The sequence below is a fragment of the Arvicanthis niloticus genome, chromosome 28 (assembly GCF_011762505.2).
Source record: "Arvicanthis niloticus isolate mArvNil1 chromosome 28, mArvNil1.pat.X, whole genome shotgun sequence".
Lineage (NCBI taxonomy): Eukaryota > Metazoa > Chordata > Mammalia > Rodentia > Muridae > Arvicanthis > Arvicanthis niloticus.
The window spans coordinates 22,160,909-22,179,940 of NC_133436.1; the positions used below are offsets into that span (position 1 = coordinate 22,160,909).

At 41.8% G+C, this 19,032-nt stretch overlaps 1 protein-coding gene across 6 annotated transcripts in view; it reads right to left on the reverse strand.

The window, feature by feature from the left end:
* Positions 1 to 19,032, reverse strand: part of Phactr2 (phosphatase and actin regulator 2) — a 255,936-nt gene that overhangs the window by 25,058 nt on the left and 211,846 nt on the right. For 5 of the 6 annotated variants that reach the window (XM_076926887.1, XM_076926885.1, XM_076926886.1 and 2 more), the window contains 3 exons: positions 13,139 to 13,673; positions 6,748 to 6,959; positions 5,155 to 5,311 (listed from right to left, as the gene is read on the reverse strand). In XM_076926887.1, the coding sequence (XP_076783002.1) occupies positions 5,155 to 5,311; positions 6,748 to 6,959; positions 13,139 to 13,673 (904 nt within the window). Of the gene's footprint in view, positions 1 to 5,154; positions 5,312 to 6,747; positions 6,960 to 13,138; positions 13,674 to 17,417; positions 17,658 to 19,032 lie in introns of all 6 variants that reach the window. The other variant, XM_076926888.1, reaches the window with a different exon arrangement.

The window sequence follows — 19,032 nt, forward strand, 5'->3', positions numbered from 1 at the left end:
CGATCTGTTTAGACACTACTGAGAGCGGCTCAGACTTCTGACTCTCTACCCTTCACTCATCCTTGAAAGACAGGCATCTGACTTTGGTTGGGCACAGATCCCGGGTTCCCTAGCAGCCCAGTGTGGGATAGGACATGAACAGAGTGAGCTTTTAAAATTGTTTTCCCCCCTTGACATAGATGAGTGTGTGGTCCCTGTTCTCCATGTCCTTCTTGAATAGGCTACACTTGAACATGGTGTTATGAGCCAGCTTTGATCTTGCAGATGAGATTACCCAGGGGCATAAGAAATTAATAAAGCAGAAGGAGTCTGGCTGTTAGGCCTCTGTGGAGAGAGAAGGAGAAACTCTATCATGCTGGGTGGCCCAGCTTCCTCTAGACTGCCCAGTAAGAAAGGAATCAACACACAGTGCTTGGACTCCTGGATCCCTGGCATGTTACATCGGCTTAAATGATAGCTTACTTAATTAATGTACAGCGCACTGGTGCCTCAACTCAGCTGCTGTTGCAAAGTTCACACCAATGTTATGAGTTGCACAATCTATGCTTCTCAGGGTTTGAAGGTAAATCCTGTGTCAGGCCCTGCAAGTTATCTTAAGCTATGTGGCTCCCTCTTTCCTGCTGGTGAGATAAGCCAGGCTCATCCAGGATTAGAAGCTAGCTGCTTTACATGAGAGCAGGAACTCCTAGAAACTCCTTATAGCTTTGTTCTTGGTCTTGTTTACATGATTTATTTCTTGTTAATCATAGTGAAAGACTTCCTTGGAATGTATGCTGAATTTGTGTAAATTATGATGAATATACACATAGAGGTGACTGCCTTTAATGTGCTATTTTCTTGACATACCTAATTCTCAATGGTAGGAACATGTCAAACCAGTGATCATTTCAGAGCTTTGCTCGAATTTTCCTTGAAGTTAGATCTCCATTGGGACTACTTTGAAATTAAAATGAGTTACAGAGTCCACAATAGGCCCAAGATAACAACTATAGCTATGTATCTGGAGTCTATGACCCGACTATACTGTGTGCTATGAGTATGCACTGCCAGTGTACTGGAGTCTCTCATGCCCAGGTGTACTAGCTCTCTCTTACTGGTGGAATGCTTTCTTTTCTTTTCCTACCTTCACCAACCAAAGACCGAGCAACCCCCTTCCCCAGCACATACATAGCAGATGTGCAGCTCAGTCTTCATGTGGGTTCCCCAACAACTGGAGCAGGGACTGTCCCTAAAGATGTTGCCTATCTGTGCCTAGCCCTGCAGAGACTTGATGTGCAGGGGAGTGTGGGGGGTCAGGGAAGTGTTCACAGGGGGTGTCCACTTTCTCAGAGGAGACGGGGAATGGGGGAGGAACTCTGTGAGGGGCGACCAGGATAAAAGGCAACTATCGGAATGTAAAATGGATAAATAAATATATTAATGGAGAGAGAGAAAAAAGAATGACTATCTAGGTTTTCAAACATGTGACTGGGAGATGATTTGTGATATCTAATATGTTCATAATAAATTTAATACAAAGTAAATTTTAAAAGAATTTAAAAAATTCTACAGTTGATTAAAAGAGGACCTTGAAGGTTGTCTTGCATAAAGAATGGAAGCCTCTAAGTTCTTTCTCCACACATGAGAGCATGTAGAAGAAGACTTGGTTTTTGTTCAGCACAGATAACCATGAGGAAAGCCACATCTACTTTTTGTTCCTACCCTCAAAGTTTCTGGTATTGTGCTAGATGCTTACTGTGTCTGGAGTCTTTAAAACAATTCAGCAAGGTAGCTGACAGCTCCCCACTTGAAGAAAAAGATGGACAAACTTGCTTAAACTTAAGCATGAGCAAATGCTGGAGTTACGTCCCGCCCCTACCTTATTTGACTTAAATGTGTTGTCTAAGTTCTAGTTGTGGTTAAAATCCAGAGTAGGATGGATAAGATGCATAGTGTTCACTGAAAAACGATTCTTTAACATTTGTATACTATTAGGAACAAACCTTACTGCATTAAAAAAAATTAAAGCTACAGATCATGTGTGTTCTTAAAAAAGATATTACATATTTGGTGGGTGTCACTGGGATATTAGCTCATAAAAGATACAGGTGGTACCCACAATGGATGGTTAGAACTGGTCTCTATTCTGATCTATGCCCACACTTCACTTCCTGTGCTTCCCAAGGAAGTCTGGGCACCATCTCCAAGGAATCCTTGATGAAGCAGACTGAAGACTGATGTTCCACACTGATGTTTTTGATTTTTTGGGTTTTTTGTTTGTTCTTTAACCTCTTTCTATATTAGTACCCTGGTTTTGTCCACTTGGCTTGTTTTAATTTGTCCCCGTTCTAAACAGTCTCATCATAAATAACTTTATAAGACACCCTTTAAAGAATGATTGTAGATCCTTTCCTCCTTACATATGTGTCCCAGATAGAATCATTATGCAAAGACATAGCTTTATAATTATTTTATTATAGCATTCAACTGTTTCAAAAATATCAATCGAGAACAACGTATGCTGATTTCCAGTAAACTCAGGCTTAGTTTTTAGTTGTGCTCCACTAGTTTAATAATTTATATGCAATTTAAGTTAAACATTAACATGTAACTTTACTGGATGCTTGTCGTGGTCCAGGTAGTAAAAGTCTTAAATATAAGAACTCTGTTTTATGAGTGGCACCAAGCAGTGGAAATCGTCTATCTTGTTGTAAATATATTTCTGCCAGTAGCCTTTTCAGTTCTAAATAAGCTCACATCCAATTAATTAACAATTAGTTAATTAATTCTTTCATACATGCATGCATGCACACGTTCACTCATTTGTTTGTTTTTCGTGCTTATGACAAACGGAGGGTCTTACATTTGCTAAGCTGTCACTTTACTGCTGGCCTCCACCTCAGCCCAGACTTGCTGACTGTGACTAGTCCTTTCTCACTAATAAGCATATCGCAGCCTCAAACATCTTAAAACTGTGCCATGGAGGGGTCCCTCATTCCATCTCAGTGGATGATGCTTTAGCTCACGGTAGACGAGGTGATCCTTGTCCTTGTTTTCATTGATAAAATCAAAACCCCATCAGAGGCTCTGATTCTAGCCAATACATCCACTCTCCTTCGAACGTCACGCTGGTGGCACAGCTGATGAACCTGTCTGATGAATTTTTCTCACTGCTAAAATGTTTACTGTCTCTCTAAATTCATTCCATCCACTGTGGTAGTCTGCACAGGAAGTATTTTGAGCCTCAGGTTAAAGAAACCGTTGTTGGTTATTTAAAATGGCTGCTGAGAGAACTGTGAAGGCCACCTCCCCCACTTGCTGTGGTCCCCTCTTCTGTGCCAGGGACTGGTATTACTGTGGTGCTGATGTTGACTGACTAACCTTAGATGTTTTTTAACCTGCAGAAGTTATTATGTAGCAGGTTTGTTTTCTCACTTTTTTTTAGGCATAGAACTACAGATAATAGCATTTCGGTCCTATAATTTATATATATTTTTTCCATTACAAATAACTACGACTAGACACTTATAATAAAAGAGTAGGGAAACTTTGCTCATTTAAAAATGATTTTAGGTTTTATTTAGGCACTAACATATTTAGTATCATTTATAAAAACCTTTAATTTTCGCTTGTTTCAGGCTTTTGTAATATAGTACAATTTTTACCTGGGTGCTAAAGACGGCGTGCATGTCCCCATGCCTGCATAGCAAGCACTTTACCAAGTGAGTGATTACCCTTTTACTGTGGCTCACTTTTTTTTTTTTTAAAAATCATTTACCATGATAAACTGTATTAATATTCTTTGCTTTTAAGGAGTTTATCTTATTTTGCTATCACTTTATATGCATTATTATTCAGCAATTAGAAATTTTAACAGCCAAACATAAACAAAGCCAATAAAAGAATAAAACACATTTCTTCCATGTTCTCCTGCATGTCGTGTAGAGGGATGGTATAAAAAAATCTATCAGTGAGAAACAGTGGTTCTGTCACAAAGGAGCTGCTCAGTTCCCAACAGTCCCCTTTCTCTCCCCCTGGGCCCCAGAGAGGCCCCTGGCTGTACTTGTGAAGAAGACAAATGTGACATGAAGTTCCCTTGACTTCTGCCAGCTCCTTCCTGAGGCAGGAAATGGTCGATGCTTAGGGCTGAGGTGAAAGCACTCCAGTGGGAAGACTCCTAGAGTCCTGGAGGGAGTCACAAGTGTTGGGGATTCCCAGGCCTCCTTCAGGATTCCTTAGGAGGGTGACCCTTCCTTTCAGATAGGAGCCACAGCTGCTGTCACTAAAAGTCACCCTTTTGGCAGAGAAGGGCCTTAGGGGATTCTTTCCCTGTGGAGAATGGCCCTGGTGTGGACCTTCCCACAGGATGATATGCAAGGAGAGCAGCTTCCTCCATTCTGGCTCCCTTCTCCCAGTGATGTGCCCTGGTGCGTGTGCAAAGTGGGAGAAGACAGTGACACTCGAGTGTGCTTAAGCTGGCATCAGAAAGAAGAGCTTTGGTGTGAAGGAGTTAACCTGAGTTTTAAAAGTCTAGTTAAATGAACTTCTGAAGGCATGCATGGCAAAAACCAGAAGGCCTACAGCACAGGAGGTCGGGGGGAGAGAGAAGCAATGTCCGATGGCCCACTTGTTTCAAGCTAAAGGGCTATGTGTGGATAGAGGGCTGTGCTTGCTTACCTGACTAGGACAAGGCTAGACCAGAGAGGCTTGGCATGTCTCCAGTTTTACAGCCCACATGATGGAATCTCATTGCTGTCACATAAAAATCCCAGTGAGTCCTCAGATTAGAACAGATGGTAGACAGCTGTGGCCTTCAAGCCAAACCCTTCATGCTACCCTTTTTGGTAAATGCATTTTATTAAGGCACTCCTAGGCTCATTCATTTATATATATTATTTGCATCTTCTCTACAATGGCATAGTTGAATAACTGCAATGTAGACCAGCTATCTATCAAAGCCTGAGGATTCATAACTGATCCTCTTGGATCAGCAGTTGGGAAACTCTACTGACATCTGAGATAGATTTTGGAATCTCAAAGGTACTGGACAACTAACCAAATGGTACATTTTGTGAGTGGTTCACCATTTGAGACCTAATCCTGGTGAACGCACCAAGAAGAGACTTTGGAAAGAACAGGAATTAGTCACTGCTACAGTCACTCCCCGGCAAGTACCTGACCAGTTTGGTTCCGATCTGTTGTCGCAGCTCCTGCCTTTCTTCTTCAGATGTTCGCTGAAGAATGTTTTTATCCTCCAGTTCTTTCTTGGATGGTCTGTTGCCAAGTTTGATGGCAAGGGTATCTCTTCGTCTTATCTTACTTGCCAATGCACCTGAGGGTTGAAAAGGGGCAGAAATATAGGTACATCAGTTTTTACCTTAGCAGGGCTTTGGTTACATGTGGTTGGACTTTAACCGGACCCAGGCCAATTTACTTGCATGCAAGAGGAAAAACCTAATCAGTCCAAAGGGGACAGGGGTTGAGTTGCAGATAGTTCATTTTGGAAAAGAATTGAAGAATTTTTTCCTTTTTTTTTTTTTTTTTTTTTTTTAATGTTCTGGGAAAAAGAGATCCCAAGACACCATGAACAAGCTTGGAAGTATCACCTCATCATTTGGATGGTGATAGCTGAAGTTTATTCTGCTGATATGGTGGGCCATGGAAGTCAGTGATTGTGCAATGCTTTTGCTTTCTTTTCAAGTCAAAAGCTTATCCTCTCTCCTTCTTCTGTACAGTTAATCCTCCTCATCCTCTTCCCCCCAGCCAGGCTTCATGTTGGCAGAGAGCCTACCCTATATACAAATGCTTTAACCCTCAGTCACCCAGCATCCTTGACCTACCAGCAGACCATAGCTATCAGATGGATACTAACAAAGGGAAATTTAACAAACTTCTAGTGAATCATTGGTATAGTAATCACTTTTAATCATCTATAAATTCAATCTCACATTGAATTTCTCCCAAGTCACACTTCTCCTACGTTAAAAGCAAAGTAAAGCAAAATGCAAAACCAAAACCAAAACAAAACACCATTGTAACAGCACATTCCAGCCATCTAATTAGACACAACCATGGTCTGCCCTCCCCTTAGAACCCTTTCTTTCTAGAAGTCACCCTATCTTAGTGATAGTGGACAAGCGGGGATGTTGAACTTCAGCAAAGTGTTTGTCATTCTTGACTCATTCCTCTCTCTTCAAGCTACATTATAAAATGAGCGAAATTCTCTAACACTTCCAGTAAGCTAAGGAACCCCTACCTTCCCAACATTCTTCAAGAACAGGCCCCCGGACAAATGCCAACCTTTGACTTTCCTGGGAAAAGCCTCTGTTCTTAGGGAGTTTAGATTGTTTGTACCAAGACAAATGTTCAGTCTAACCAATTGATGAAGATGTGAGATATCTATGCAGCATCCACTTCTGGGAAAGAAAAACCTGGGCTAAACTTTGGGACAGGCACATTCTGTATTTTCTTGCAGTACGGGGAACGGAACCCATGTCACTTTGCTATCCTCCAAGCCTGTTTTTACATTTTAGCTTGAGACATGGTCTCATGAAGTTTTCCAGGCTAGTCTTGAACATATTCTGTACTCAAGGCTTGCCTTGAACTTCCTATAGACTTGCTCTGTCCTTCCATGTAGATGGGATTAAAGGTCTGTATCACCAGTTCTAACTAGCATAGATACAGTTCTTCTAATTTGAGAGGAGACAGTGCATAGTAGGTGGCTCTTTGTATATCACTTCCTCCCCCGCCTCTTGGAAATAGTCTTACTTTCTCCACTGCCATCATCATCATCATCATCCTCTTCATCATCATCATCATCATCAGTGTACAAGATGGGTCCATCTGAGTCAGAGTCATTGCCTTGGTACTCTCTTGGGGCCTCATCCTCTGGAGCACTGAAGGATTCTGACGAGTCTCCCACCTGCCCAGGGGTCAGCAACTGAGGTCCAGCCTTTCCCAGCTCATCTTTGGTTGTAAAACTGTCAAGAGCAGAAAAGTACAGGGTGATGTGAAGTTCAGAGCAATCTTCATGGATACCAATGCAATGCAATGCTAGTTAATATCATGAATATCCTTCATGGGGAAGGGAGAAATGCAACATGGGACAGCCAACTAACATTACCAACGTGGAAGTGTTCTGACCCATTACTTAGTTATTAAGGTTAAATTTTTATTGTTTGCAAAGTGAGGAAGTATCACTATATGATATCTAACACATTAAGTGCATGAAGTGTGAAACTGTACTTTGTTCATACTTGTCCAAAAACACTAGAGGAAAAAGTAGTGGGTTAGGGCTGACAGAGGGGTAGCTTACTTAGTAAAGTGTTCCCTGCGAGTGTCTGAATACCTGAGAGTTCAACCCCCGGAATTCACATTAAAAAATTATAGCTGTGGTAGTGCTTGCTTATACTTTCTCCCTGGGAGGCAGACAGGCAGATTTCTGGGCTCACTGGCCAACCATCATAGCCTACAAGGTCAGTAAGAGACCCTATAATCTATAAATGGATGGCATCTGAGGAAAGATGCCTGAAGCTGACCCATGATCTCCACATATACACACACATGTGCAAGCACACCCTCTTACACACACCCTCTTACACACACACACACGCATGCACACACACGTACATATGCACACACACACACACACACACACACACACACACACACACACACACGCACACTCTCACAGGCACATGCACAATAACGAGTCAGAAAATCCACAATACTTGATTGTATCCGCACTTCTTGTCTGCTCTTTGAGTCTAAAGGTCAAGCTTGCCTCAGCTTCTTCACATGTGTCTGTGGATCATTCAGTTGGCCTCCTTACCCTATGGCCCTTACCCATGTTCTCACAGTGGTCCAAACATGTCTCCATGGCAGAGCTTAGCATCCCTGAAATGTCTGACTTCTTACTCCTACCATGCCTTTGACAAATAGGATTTATAGTTCTCTGCATCTCAACATCCAAAAGGGTGTAACGTAGGAAAGCATATATTTTATTAACATTGGAACAAATCCCATTTTCTTTCCAGCCAGTGAGTCAACAGGAAAAACCCCTAAATCCTCTCTGCACTTTAATTTCTTTATGTATAAGACTTCTAGTCTTACAGGACTAGAGTAACACCGAAGATGCAAAGTGTTAGATGAGAGGAAATTTTAGAAGAAGGGTAATAATACACTGGGGGTAATAATGCTTTGACGTTCAAATGGGTGAAGCTCTCCAGAGTGCTCACCCACTTTCAAAGACTATGCATGGCACAACAAAAACAGTTAATTTCAAAAACAGTGCAATCCTTGTTGAAAGATACAGAAAACCTTGCCCAATACTTTCTGACATAAGTAGATGAATTCACATCTGGATGGCATATTTTTGAAAGAACACACAGTGAAAAAACGTGTCTGATGTTCTCACAGACAAACAAACAAACAAATCCAACCTCTAACCCTTCCCTAAGACAAACAACACAATGTGAAAGTGCTTGCATTAATTCACACTGACAGACTTCATTAGGAAGAAAGGCATTCAAATTCAATTTTGTGGTTTTAAGGCCAGGCACTTCTAAGACTCTCCATTTTTTACTTAGAAAAACCCAACAGCTTAAATTGTTCTCAAAGAGGTATATGAAATCTTACTTTGCTGAGTGCATGCATGGGCTCACTTATTTTGAATGTCTTCCTCTGCCACGCTTATTATTTAAGATACGGTCTCTCAATGAACCCAGAACTTAACATTCCAACTAGACTGGTGTCAGTCAGCAAGATTTGCTGGTAGTTGCTGCCTTCAGATTTCCAGCACAGGTGATGTTACATATATGCACTGATATGCCTTGATTTTACATGGTGTTGGGGCTGAGTGAAGGTCTTCATGCTTACTTAGTAAGCACTTTATCCACTGAGCTGTCTTTCAAGTACCTGAGATATCATTTTAAATTATGTGACATATAAAAGAACCCAAAATTTTCCCATCTTACCAATTCTTAAGGGTACCAATTGGTGGCATTCAGGCACGTTCACCTTGCTGTGTAATTACCATCCTGTATCTTCAGAACTTTTCCATCTTGCTAAACTGAAGCTCTGTCCCCATTAACTAATAACTCCCCACAGCTCCTACCCTCAGAAACCACCATTCCCCTCTCCGTGTCTGTGATACTGACTACTTTTCCAACCTCATGTAAGTAGAATTATACACAGGGTGTACCTTGTGTCACCTAACATAATGCCAAGAATATCCATGTCAAAGCAGAGGCAGAAGTTCCTTCCTCTTGAAGGGTTCATGATATGACAGTATGTGTGTGCACGCTGTCTTATTTACGTATGCATCACCCAATGCACAGTGGGGGCTCTTTCTGCCTATTGGGGACTCTATGTATACTGGTGTTCAAATCTACCCTCCACTTTCAATTCTTTGAACTTGCTAAATTGTTGAATCCTATGATAACCCTGTATTCACTTTTTTGCAGACAACACACAATGAAGTGTCATTGCAAATAAGGGAAGATTTATTCCTATGGATAAACTTTTCTATAGTCTAGAATCTTAGCTGATTGCTGCAGAAAGCTGTTCTATTTTGAAGAGACGGTAGACCATCACTTTGGGTGTCTACACTATGTTTAGGAGATACGTTAATTAATAATGCCCTTTGCATATGCAGAAGAAGATACTTCAGGGCTTAATCCTGGTACTTGAGCTATTAGTCACTAATCTACTGTATTAATTAGTTTAACCTTACCATTGGTACAGTGTTTTGCAGCTTGCAGGGTTCAGCAACATTTACTTACAACTCATAACTATTTAAGACTATAAGGTGATAAGGAATTTACAACACGGATCCAAGAAAGGCCATAAGTCAGTAGCCCACCCAACCTGGCCAGTGCAGTGTGGGATCTAGACTGAGACTGTTAGTCTACTTACTAAATGTTATATTTTATTATTGTAATTATTTAATATTAAACATGCTCCATGTCTTCATTGGTCACCTCACACCTTGCCTGTTACGGCTCCTGAGAACCCTGGGCAACGTAGCACATTCCATTCATGTTTTTGTGGAATGGGCTCAACAAGTCATTTTCTAATCTGACCTCAAATGGGCCATGTTTTTCTGCCCCATCTTATAGAGATGTCTGTGTTATGGATCAAGCTGTGAAGGAAGAGAAATGGACTGAATAGCAGTCTGTGTGACAGGAAGAGATGAAGGTATTTTTTATATACAACCACCAGCCCCTTTTCAAGTTTTGATATTTGTATCCCAAACAGAAGGCTTTTCATGCTATGACAGAGTCTTCATACACTGGGTGACTAAATATAACCCAGGGAAAGTTCTAGGGAAAGCAAGAGAGTGAGAGCCAGAAACTCCAAGTCAAATTCCACTTGAAAGAGAGAGAATCTGGGTGGAAAGCTGAGAGACCGTGTCTTCCAAGATCATTAAATCAAGTGCGAACACAAACTAGCCCGGAAGAAGGCATTATAATGTCAGTTTTTAAATTAAAAAAAAAATACCAAGAAGAAAATGAGCTCTTCTAGGAAACTGAGGCTTAAGCCTGGCTAAAAGGAAAATCCATGATAAACACCCCCAGTGTCGAATGAGACCCAGCCTGACTCCCAATAATCGGAGCACCAGTGAAAATAGAAAACGTATGTTTATTTCTTTACCTAAACACTCTTCATGTATCTGGGATAACTTAGACATTAAGTTTCCAGTATGGAGTATGGCTCTTAGAGCAATAAACACTCTCTCCAAATGTTCATGAAGACGGACTGGAAGAGTCACGTTGTCTATGGAAATGAGCTCTCTGAACCCTTACAGCTGCCCAAAGTTTACCTGTCTCCTTAGCATACTGAACAACAGGTTCCTATACTCAACCCAGTTTCCAAAGTTGAGATTCTGTCTTAAAATATATTTCCTGAGCACAGTGGTCAATATTCTGATTATGCTAAACTCTCCGGAACTAGCTTTGCTCACATGTATTCCTTCGGTGCCTTCTGCTTTGCCCAGCACAGAGCAAACCCACCCGAATTACACATTGAAAAATAAAAAGTTACATTGGAAGGCTTGACATGCCGGCACTGCTGAGAAATTCTACAGTGGAAGGAAGGTGAGCCGTGTGCTTGCTGCCCTACGGGCAGTGCTGAGTGGACTGGGATGTGGCCCTTGGAGTTCAGATCTTGAGAACTTCAGCATCAGTGCACTAGCACTGTAGAGCATGGCCTCCTGAGGGCAAGACCTTAATGAATAGATGAAATCCATTACAGAAAGGGCTCTTGGGACACGGATACTTGTCTTGCTCTCTCGAGCAAGCTACCTTCTGCGGTAAGAGCACCCTCATCCAATGCTGCTGTTTGATATAGACTCCCCGGCCTCTAGAACTTTGGGTCACTTCATGGACATTTACTATAGATAACCCTCTCCTTTGTGAAGCCTGTGACATCATCAAACAGGCCAATAGAGATAGCGCCCCATTTATCTCAGTGTCTTCTGCCTCCATACGCTTTTATCAAAATGTCAGGCAAATAATTTGTATTTTGATATTTATTTATTTTCCCTTGGTTTTCCTTCAAATGAGACTTCTCTGGATGATAAAAAAAAATATAAGGAACCAATGACCTGTTAGATTAAAAAGGAGCAGAATTTGATGCGATTATTTTGGAAGAGAGAAAATTGTCCCAGGCCTGGAGTTAGGTATTAAGTGCATTGACCTCTCATTTGACCACCGCTAACCTGGTAATGACACTAAATCAGCTGGGCTCTCTCAGCTGTGGGGTTTTAAATGGAAAAACATTAGATCAAAAAGTAGGGATATTCTAGCAAAAACTTATGTGAATTAGGTGTTAGTGGACAGTGCTTGACTGCTGACATTGATCAAGTAATCAATAAATGAAGGTTTCCATTACCAGAAACTAAATAATTAAAGTGTCTTGATCATAGGCACATTAATTAGCGTAGTGGGTATTTTTAAGGACTTAACATGCCAGATTTTTGGAAGGGAATCTTGTTAAATGATTCTGAGATTGAAAAAAAAAAATATGTTTTTAGAAACAAGAAAAGGTTGCAATTTAGATCTGAGTCTCCCCTAGACAGACTTGACAATGGTGTCGGCACCATTTATACACCCATATGCCCTGCTAGCCTCACACCTGTGGGTCTAACTCAACTGTGATAGCGTATTTATAGGACTTTTTGAGTGACATCAGTAAAGGAGAGTGAAGACCCTTAATGAGCTCTAGGTTTGTGAACTGGGCAGTGGGACAATGATGGGTCCCTAACCCATAAGATCAAGTTCCTTGGTCCATTTTATTTAGGTTTTTTTTTTTTTTTTTTTTTTTTTTTTCTGTTCGTTTGTTTTTTGAGCAAAACTAAGGCTGGCCACTATAGTGTCTTCTGTTATAATCTACAGAATCCCCATCAGAGGGACCTCATCTTCTGCGCTCCACTGAAGTAGGCTGGCCTTCCCTTTACTTGAGCTCACTCTTCCATTTTCATTAAGAACTCAGTGAACATGCATTGCAGGCCTATGGCACATTACACTCCATACTGGCTTCTAGAAACATAGAAGGAAATAGCACATGCTGGCTAGTTCTACCCTGCGTGTAGAAAAACTTTTCTGAACAAAGTAGTTACTACCAGTTCCATCTAGAAGTGTTAGAGGATCTCATAGGAGAAATTAGAATACAACGAAGGAATCATGAAACAGGGTTCATTCTACTCTTGGTGTATGTGGAGCCAGAATTTTAAAGAGTTCTTTATTCTTGGTCTTAATTTTCTTAGGAAAGAAAGCTAAGTTGTTACATTGAGATGATGTTGAGTAAGAATTGGTGGGTGATCTGGGGCCAAATGATAAAGATTTAAAACAAGTACCAGGCGAATAAAAAAAAGAAGTTTCCTAGGTAGAAGAAGGAGAAGGATGAGCCATGCTGATTGAGGGTCTAAACATCCTTGGAAGGCATGGGAAAAAGCATATTTCAGTATCATCATTATGATTTTCCACGACGCCTGTGGAACTCCACAGTCCGGGTTTAGAAAAACCAACAGTGAGACCACAGGTGTGCTACCCCAACATCAGCAGATTTAAGGCAAACTATGTTCCTTTACTCCAAGAGAGTACTCTAGTGGCCTGCGATAGATACTTAGATAGAATTTGAGGTCTGTGTCCCAACTTACCATTTTGCCAGTTCTCTGCTCCCACCTAAGCCGGTGCTTGAGTACGGAGTCGTTCTGTTCGTTGGTTCTTCAGTCCAAAGGAGCTGACTTGTGTCTAAGGCAGAGACCGGCAGGGTAGGTCCATCACTGACTAGGACCATGGGAGTGACCACGGCAGCAGCGCACTGATCCTCAGGGGGCAGAGGAAGGGCAGGTGGGGATGGCGGTACTGTGACAGGCGGCAGAGTGAAGGTCGACTTGGATTTGCCTGTGGCCTGCCCCTGTGCTCCAGAGACAGTGTCCTCCGGTTTGAGGCTCTCTACCCCAGTGTCTGAAAACTCCCCTTTAAGACTGGACGTGTCAGATGTGGTTGTGCTGGGGGAGAGTCGGGCCACCGCCGGCTGCTTGCTAATCTTTTTCTTGCCCCTTGCGGTCCCCAAGCCTGCTTTGCCAGCAAGTGAATCCTTGGGTGCTCTGGGACGGGAGGAGGTGGAGGAAGCAGATGGTGAGGCTGATGCTTTGGAGCCGGTTGTTTTCTTCGGGTGAGAAGAACCAGCTAAAACAGACACATGTTTTGCATTGAAAAATCAAAGAAAACAATACTTTTTAAGTGACTGATTTGCAATTGCCAATGGCATTTAAAACTCCCCCTTTAGGATACATCAGATCAGTGAATATTAAGAAAAATCAGTCAGTAACGATAACGGTCTTGTTTTCTGACCCTGCCCTCTAAGCCTCTCCTGTTATAGGCAGTAAGAGATCTTCATGGTCAAATCTAAGGGCAAGAAGCCTCTATTTTTTCTCTCCTCATCTTCACCTGAAACAGCCAAACAGGACAGCAGCTCTTTGTCCTTTGGATCCCTTTTACAGATTCTAAAGAAAAGACTTGGTCCTAGAAAGGGGACAGCCACTCCTGGCAAGCTGGCTGTGGGAGATATATGGACCTTTCCTAATGACATTCTTTGTGTCTTCCTAGGGATGGAGAGGTGGCCCATATTGAGAAGAAGCTGGGTGTATACTTCCAGACTTTTTTTCTGGGTCACAAGCAAATTAATTTATTTCACTACCTTTCAAGTGTTAAACTCCAAGGCAATGTTCCCAAAGCTCCAGGGAAGGAAGCCTGGCCCGATGGCCTGTACTTCCATATGCTACAGTGAGGAGGGACAAAGAGGGGACAGTCACGGTGCCCCCTGCCCTATTCAAAACCTCAAAATGCAAGGAAAAAAAAAGATTGCTGTGATAAATAATCTGAAGAGGAAGAATACCACTGCCAGCATTTGCACTTATGAGCATGCGTGTGCGTGCCGTGTGTGCATGTATGTGTGCGCATGAGTATCTCCATGTGTGCATGTATGTGTGTGTATGAGTGTGTGTGCATGTATGTGTGCACATGAGTGTATGTGTGCATGTGTGTGCGTGTGTGCATGTACTCACGCGCACGAACATGCACATGTGTGCGTATGTGTGTCTGGTTCCTCATATTAGTATTCTGGATAGGGTTTCCTGTATTACTTCGTTTGGTTTTGAGTTCCTAGGCTCAAAGGATTGACTTGTTTGTTTCTACCTCTGCAGACTGAGAGTGCACACCACATCACTCAACTTTCCCAGAATTCCCAATCCCAAGCACCCGGACCACCTGGTTATTTTGACTGTTTATGTTCCAGAGGAGTCTTCAAAGGACTGCCAGGGCACCTGTGCTTACTTCTGGGTAGAGCTGACTTCAACTAAGTCTTTTCCACAAAAGGCAGTTAGGAAGCCATTCTCTCTGCCTTTAAAACACAACCCTATGCTTGAAGTTTTCTTTATACCATCCTGGGAAATCCACCTCGACTCCCATGAGAATACTCTTTTGTTTCATCTCTTCTGCTACCATGTTGTGTATCTTACTTTCCAAATAGAAAGCTAAAGTTTCTTTCACCTAACTATCAGAAATGTCTTGTTAGTGTTTCAGGGCCATCCAACACTGCAAGCCGATACCATGGTCACTTACCTCTGGATGCAGCTTTATTGAAGTCAGTGAGAGAGTTGAAATGAAGAACAAACACAGGAACAGACAATGAGACATATGACTTCATTAATGTTGACATGTAAAGAAGCCAGTCTTATTTAGTGACGAGATCTGGGCTTACAAGTAGTCTCTCCAGTTGGAGTAATTCGTATTTTAGATATGCACAATAGCTGCATTTCCCCTTTGCCAAAACTGGGCTTGTCTGTAGAGTTAATGAATCTGATAATCTCTCTCTGATTACAAATTAAACTCATTAACTATACATTCTTAAAAAAAATCTAACCCCACTCTAAATTGATTTTTTGAATAAAAAGGACACCAAGAGCTTTGTAGTATTCAACTATTTTCCTAGTTAAACAGATTCCCTCTGCATATCAATGTGAGTGGTATCACTTTTAACATTTGTTGAATTTTTTTTGACAGAAAATATTTAATGTCATCTTGTTTTAAAGAAAAAGGATTCCTACCTCCCCACCCCTCCCCCAAAGCCTGGAGTGAAAATTCAAGCCATATTTTGCTTTTAAAGTCTCTTCTAACATGAGGGGGCTTTGTTGAGATAAACCTGGGTTAAAAAAAATTCACTTCTGAATTAAAATGTTTTGTTAATGGCAACAACAAGAAACACAACATCCTGGCATAAACAACAGTGTTCTAACTGATGGGTGGAACCCTGGGGCCTCTACAGAGGGAAAAATTTAGGTGCTAGCTGTTCTCAGTCATGTAATAGAAAGTCAAGAGTCTCAATGTAACCTCTGTTTATCAGTGACAGTCCTAGAAGCAGTTATATTCATTTATAGATAGCCCCCTGAACCCTTTACATGAGGGCACTGGATAAATGATAGTTCCCTAGTTTTCCATCCTCTGGAGTATATTATAAGTATATGCTAAACCTTCAAGAAAGCGCCTGTAAATGATTCAAGCTCTGTCATGCATGCTGTGTCCAGCCTTGGTGTTCATCATCAGCTTCCTTCCCAGAGTCTGAGCTAAGTCTGCAGTGAGCTCGCACCACCTAGAGTAGGATTGAGGGAGGAAGTGTGTGCAAGACAGGATCTTAACTCCCAAGGGCAGAGTCATGGTTTGAGAACTTCCCTTCCTTAGTTGCTCAGTGCCTGTCTCATGTCACCCATCACCGCTAGGCTTTTCAAGGCCATGGGGGGCATACAAATAAGAACAATAAGAACAGACAGTGTGTCCCCAAGGAAATGACCCTTAGGCTCTGCTGTCTTGGCATTCTGAGATATTTTACTTTAGAGAGATTAGAAGAGGCCTGTGCAACAAAGATCAAAGCTGGGAAGACAGGGACGCAGGGAGAGGTCTACTTGCATTCAAAGAGCTCTTACATCACCAACTAAACCTTCCTCTGAATTTCAGTATGACAAATATAAATGGCAGAAGGAAAGAGATAACACTAAGGCAAATCCTGGTAGTTCGTTTCTGGGAAGCTGCTGCCCATAAGATTTACTACTGCACAAAAGGGTTTTTATGCATGCATTTATGGGGGAAAGCCATTGAGCATGGGAATTTTGATCCATATCCTTTCAAAAGTTAGATGACACAGCTGGTGTTTTCTATTCCACTAGAGGAATGGAATCTTTTTTTTTTTTTTTTTTTTTTTTGCATTCAGCATGTAAGGTTGAGAGAGAAAACTGGGTAGGCAATAAATGGAGTTTGCAAATGTCCATTAGTGATTTGTAATGGCAATGCTTGATTTCAGCACACTAGGGCACTCTGACCCGATGGTCTCCTGGAGTGGATGTGAGCAGGCAGCACTGGGCAAACAACTCTCAATCCATCAAAATAATATAAAGTGGTGTAGGAAACCAGGATGTCACTGACCATATATATGAACCTTTTGTCATTATCAGAGGACAGACAATTATGGATGTCAAAAATACAAGACATTGCGATCCAGCAAATATGTCTAAGACCTGTGTCACATTTAATACACAAGACTATGGTATTTTAAAAGAGAAACAATAAAAAAGCCACCCATAAACTCTCCTGGGCAGCAGGTCAGTTATATCTAGAAACTGCTTTGTTAGGTCAGCATAACTTTTAGGCACACTAAAGGGGTGGGTATATGTGTTGATTGTGGAAACCAGGACTAACAGGGCACAATTACTCCAAAGGCCACCAAGTTAAATTTTCTATTAGATAACTACTGGTGTTGCATCCCCCCAAAAACAACAACAACAAAAACAAAAAAACACACTCCTGGAAGAAGCTACAGACCCCATATCCCAAAGCCTGACATCCTGGACTCCACCCCGTTATGCACTATGGCATACTCACCAGCCTCCCGGGATGTATTTCGACTTGTTGGCTTGGGTGGAGGGATGGGGGCCTGCTTACTGGGAGCCTTGGCATTTTTCCTATTAGGAGGCACTTCATCCCCTTTGTGGCTGTCCCCAGCCGTGGCCCCTTTAGGAGGCACAGGAGATTTTTTTGGTTTAGGTTTGGGTTTAGGTTTAGGAGGAGTTGTAGGAGATAAAGCAGGAGCAGCCGGTGTTTCAGAGTGGATTTCAGTGTTCTCTACAAATGAGAAAGTGAACAGAGCAGGCTGATACAGACACACACGACAGAAAAGCCAGGAGCAAGACATGGTGACAGTGACACATGCAGGTGGCTTAATGACATTTGAGAACCAGACAGTGTTTGTACCAGAGGAAGCAAAGTTTCAAGGAAAACCAAAGCCTAAAAGACAGACAGGGGAGCATTTTCTGCATCCATCCATCATTTTTTTTTAAAAATAAAAGGGTGGTGTAAGTTACTATGACAAAGTTATAACAAGGGCCAGTGTAAATGTGCACTAGCCATCGGCTTTCATTGTGGCCTTCAGTGTGCGGTTGCCGGTGGTGACATGGGCAACCAGTGTAAAATGTGACACAATGACCAACTTAGCCACAGGGAAGGACCCTCAAGAGTGACAGATGAGTGTGGTACACACACTGCCATGGACGATACCTACAACCAGAAGTCTTAGTGCTTCCCAAACAATCAGGTATGTTCTCTTCTCTGGGAGACTCCACGGGCTTTTGACACAAGGCATTTGGCCCTTCCTCTCTATCACTAGAGTGTTTTCATGTTTTCCCAGAGGAGCAGGGCAACTTCAAATTCTATGGTGACTTCTTCCAACCTTTAGATCAGAGTCACAGCTCTAGGTATGCAGACTGCAGAATAAGAGAATCCACTTTGTCTTATAACACATGCTTACATAATAGTTTTGAAAGGAGAAAGCATAAATCTCATAGAAAAAAGAACTGTACATAGAAAAAGGAGACGCAGTGAAAGCTGGAAGAGAAGCAGCATTGTTCTGGGGATTCTGAAGGTTGATAATGTACCCACACCTGTATTATTTGTAATAGTAACTGAAGTAAATTAAAATAAGATTCCAGCCCAAGAGCCAAGTAGTTGTTTCTTTTTAAATAGAGCACAATAAAAACAAAAAGACAGTGTCAATACAAGGCAGTCTTTACTAAATCTATCTTTCCAGTTTTGTGTGACCAGGAAAGGCATGGCACATGTCCCAGTCCATTAACGTGTCTTCTGCTTTGCTTCTTGAACACACCATTCACAAACCCTATTTGTACTTTGGGGAGCATGGAGCTGAACTCCTCTTTAGCCTTCTGACTCTACCATGATAGTTTTCTGTGAGTGTCTGCCATGCTGGTGACCGCTAGGTTGTGTGCGTGCATGTAAATTTGTATCAAACAATGCCTTAAAAGTCATGTCTATTCAATGAATTGACAGTATTGGCAATCAGTAGGAAATGATCTTTATCGTTTGTATGTGGGCGGTAATGAATTAGGTAATAAATTAGTGAACATACGATTCAAAGGTTTGGTATAAATTGATGGGAGAGTAATGGAACATTGCCCTTCCAAGGGGATATTATGAAAGAGCTGTC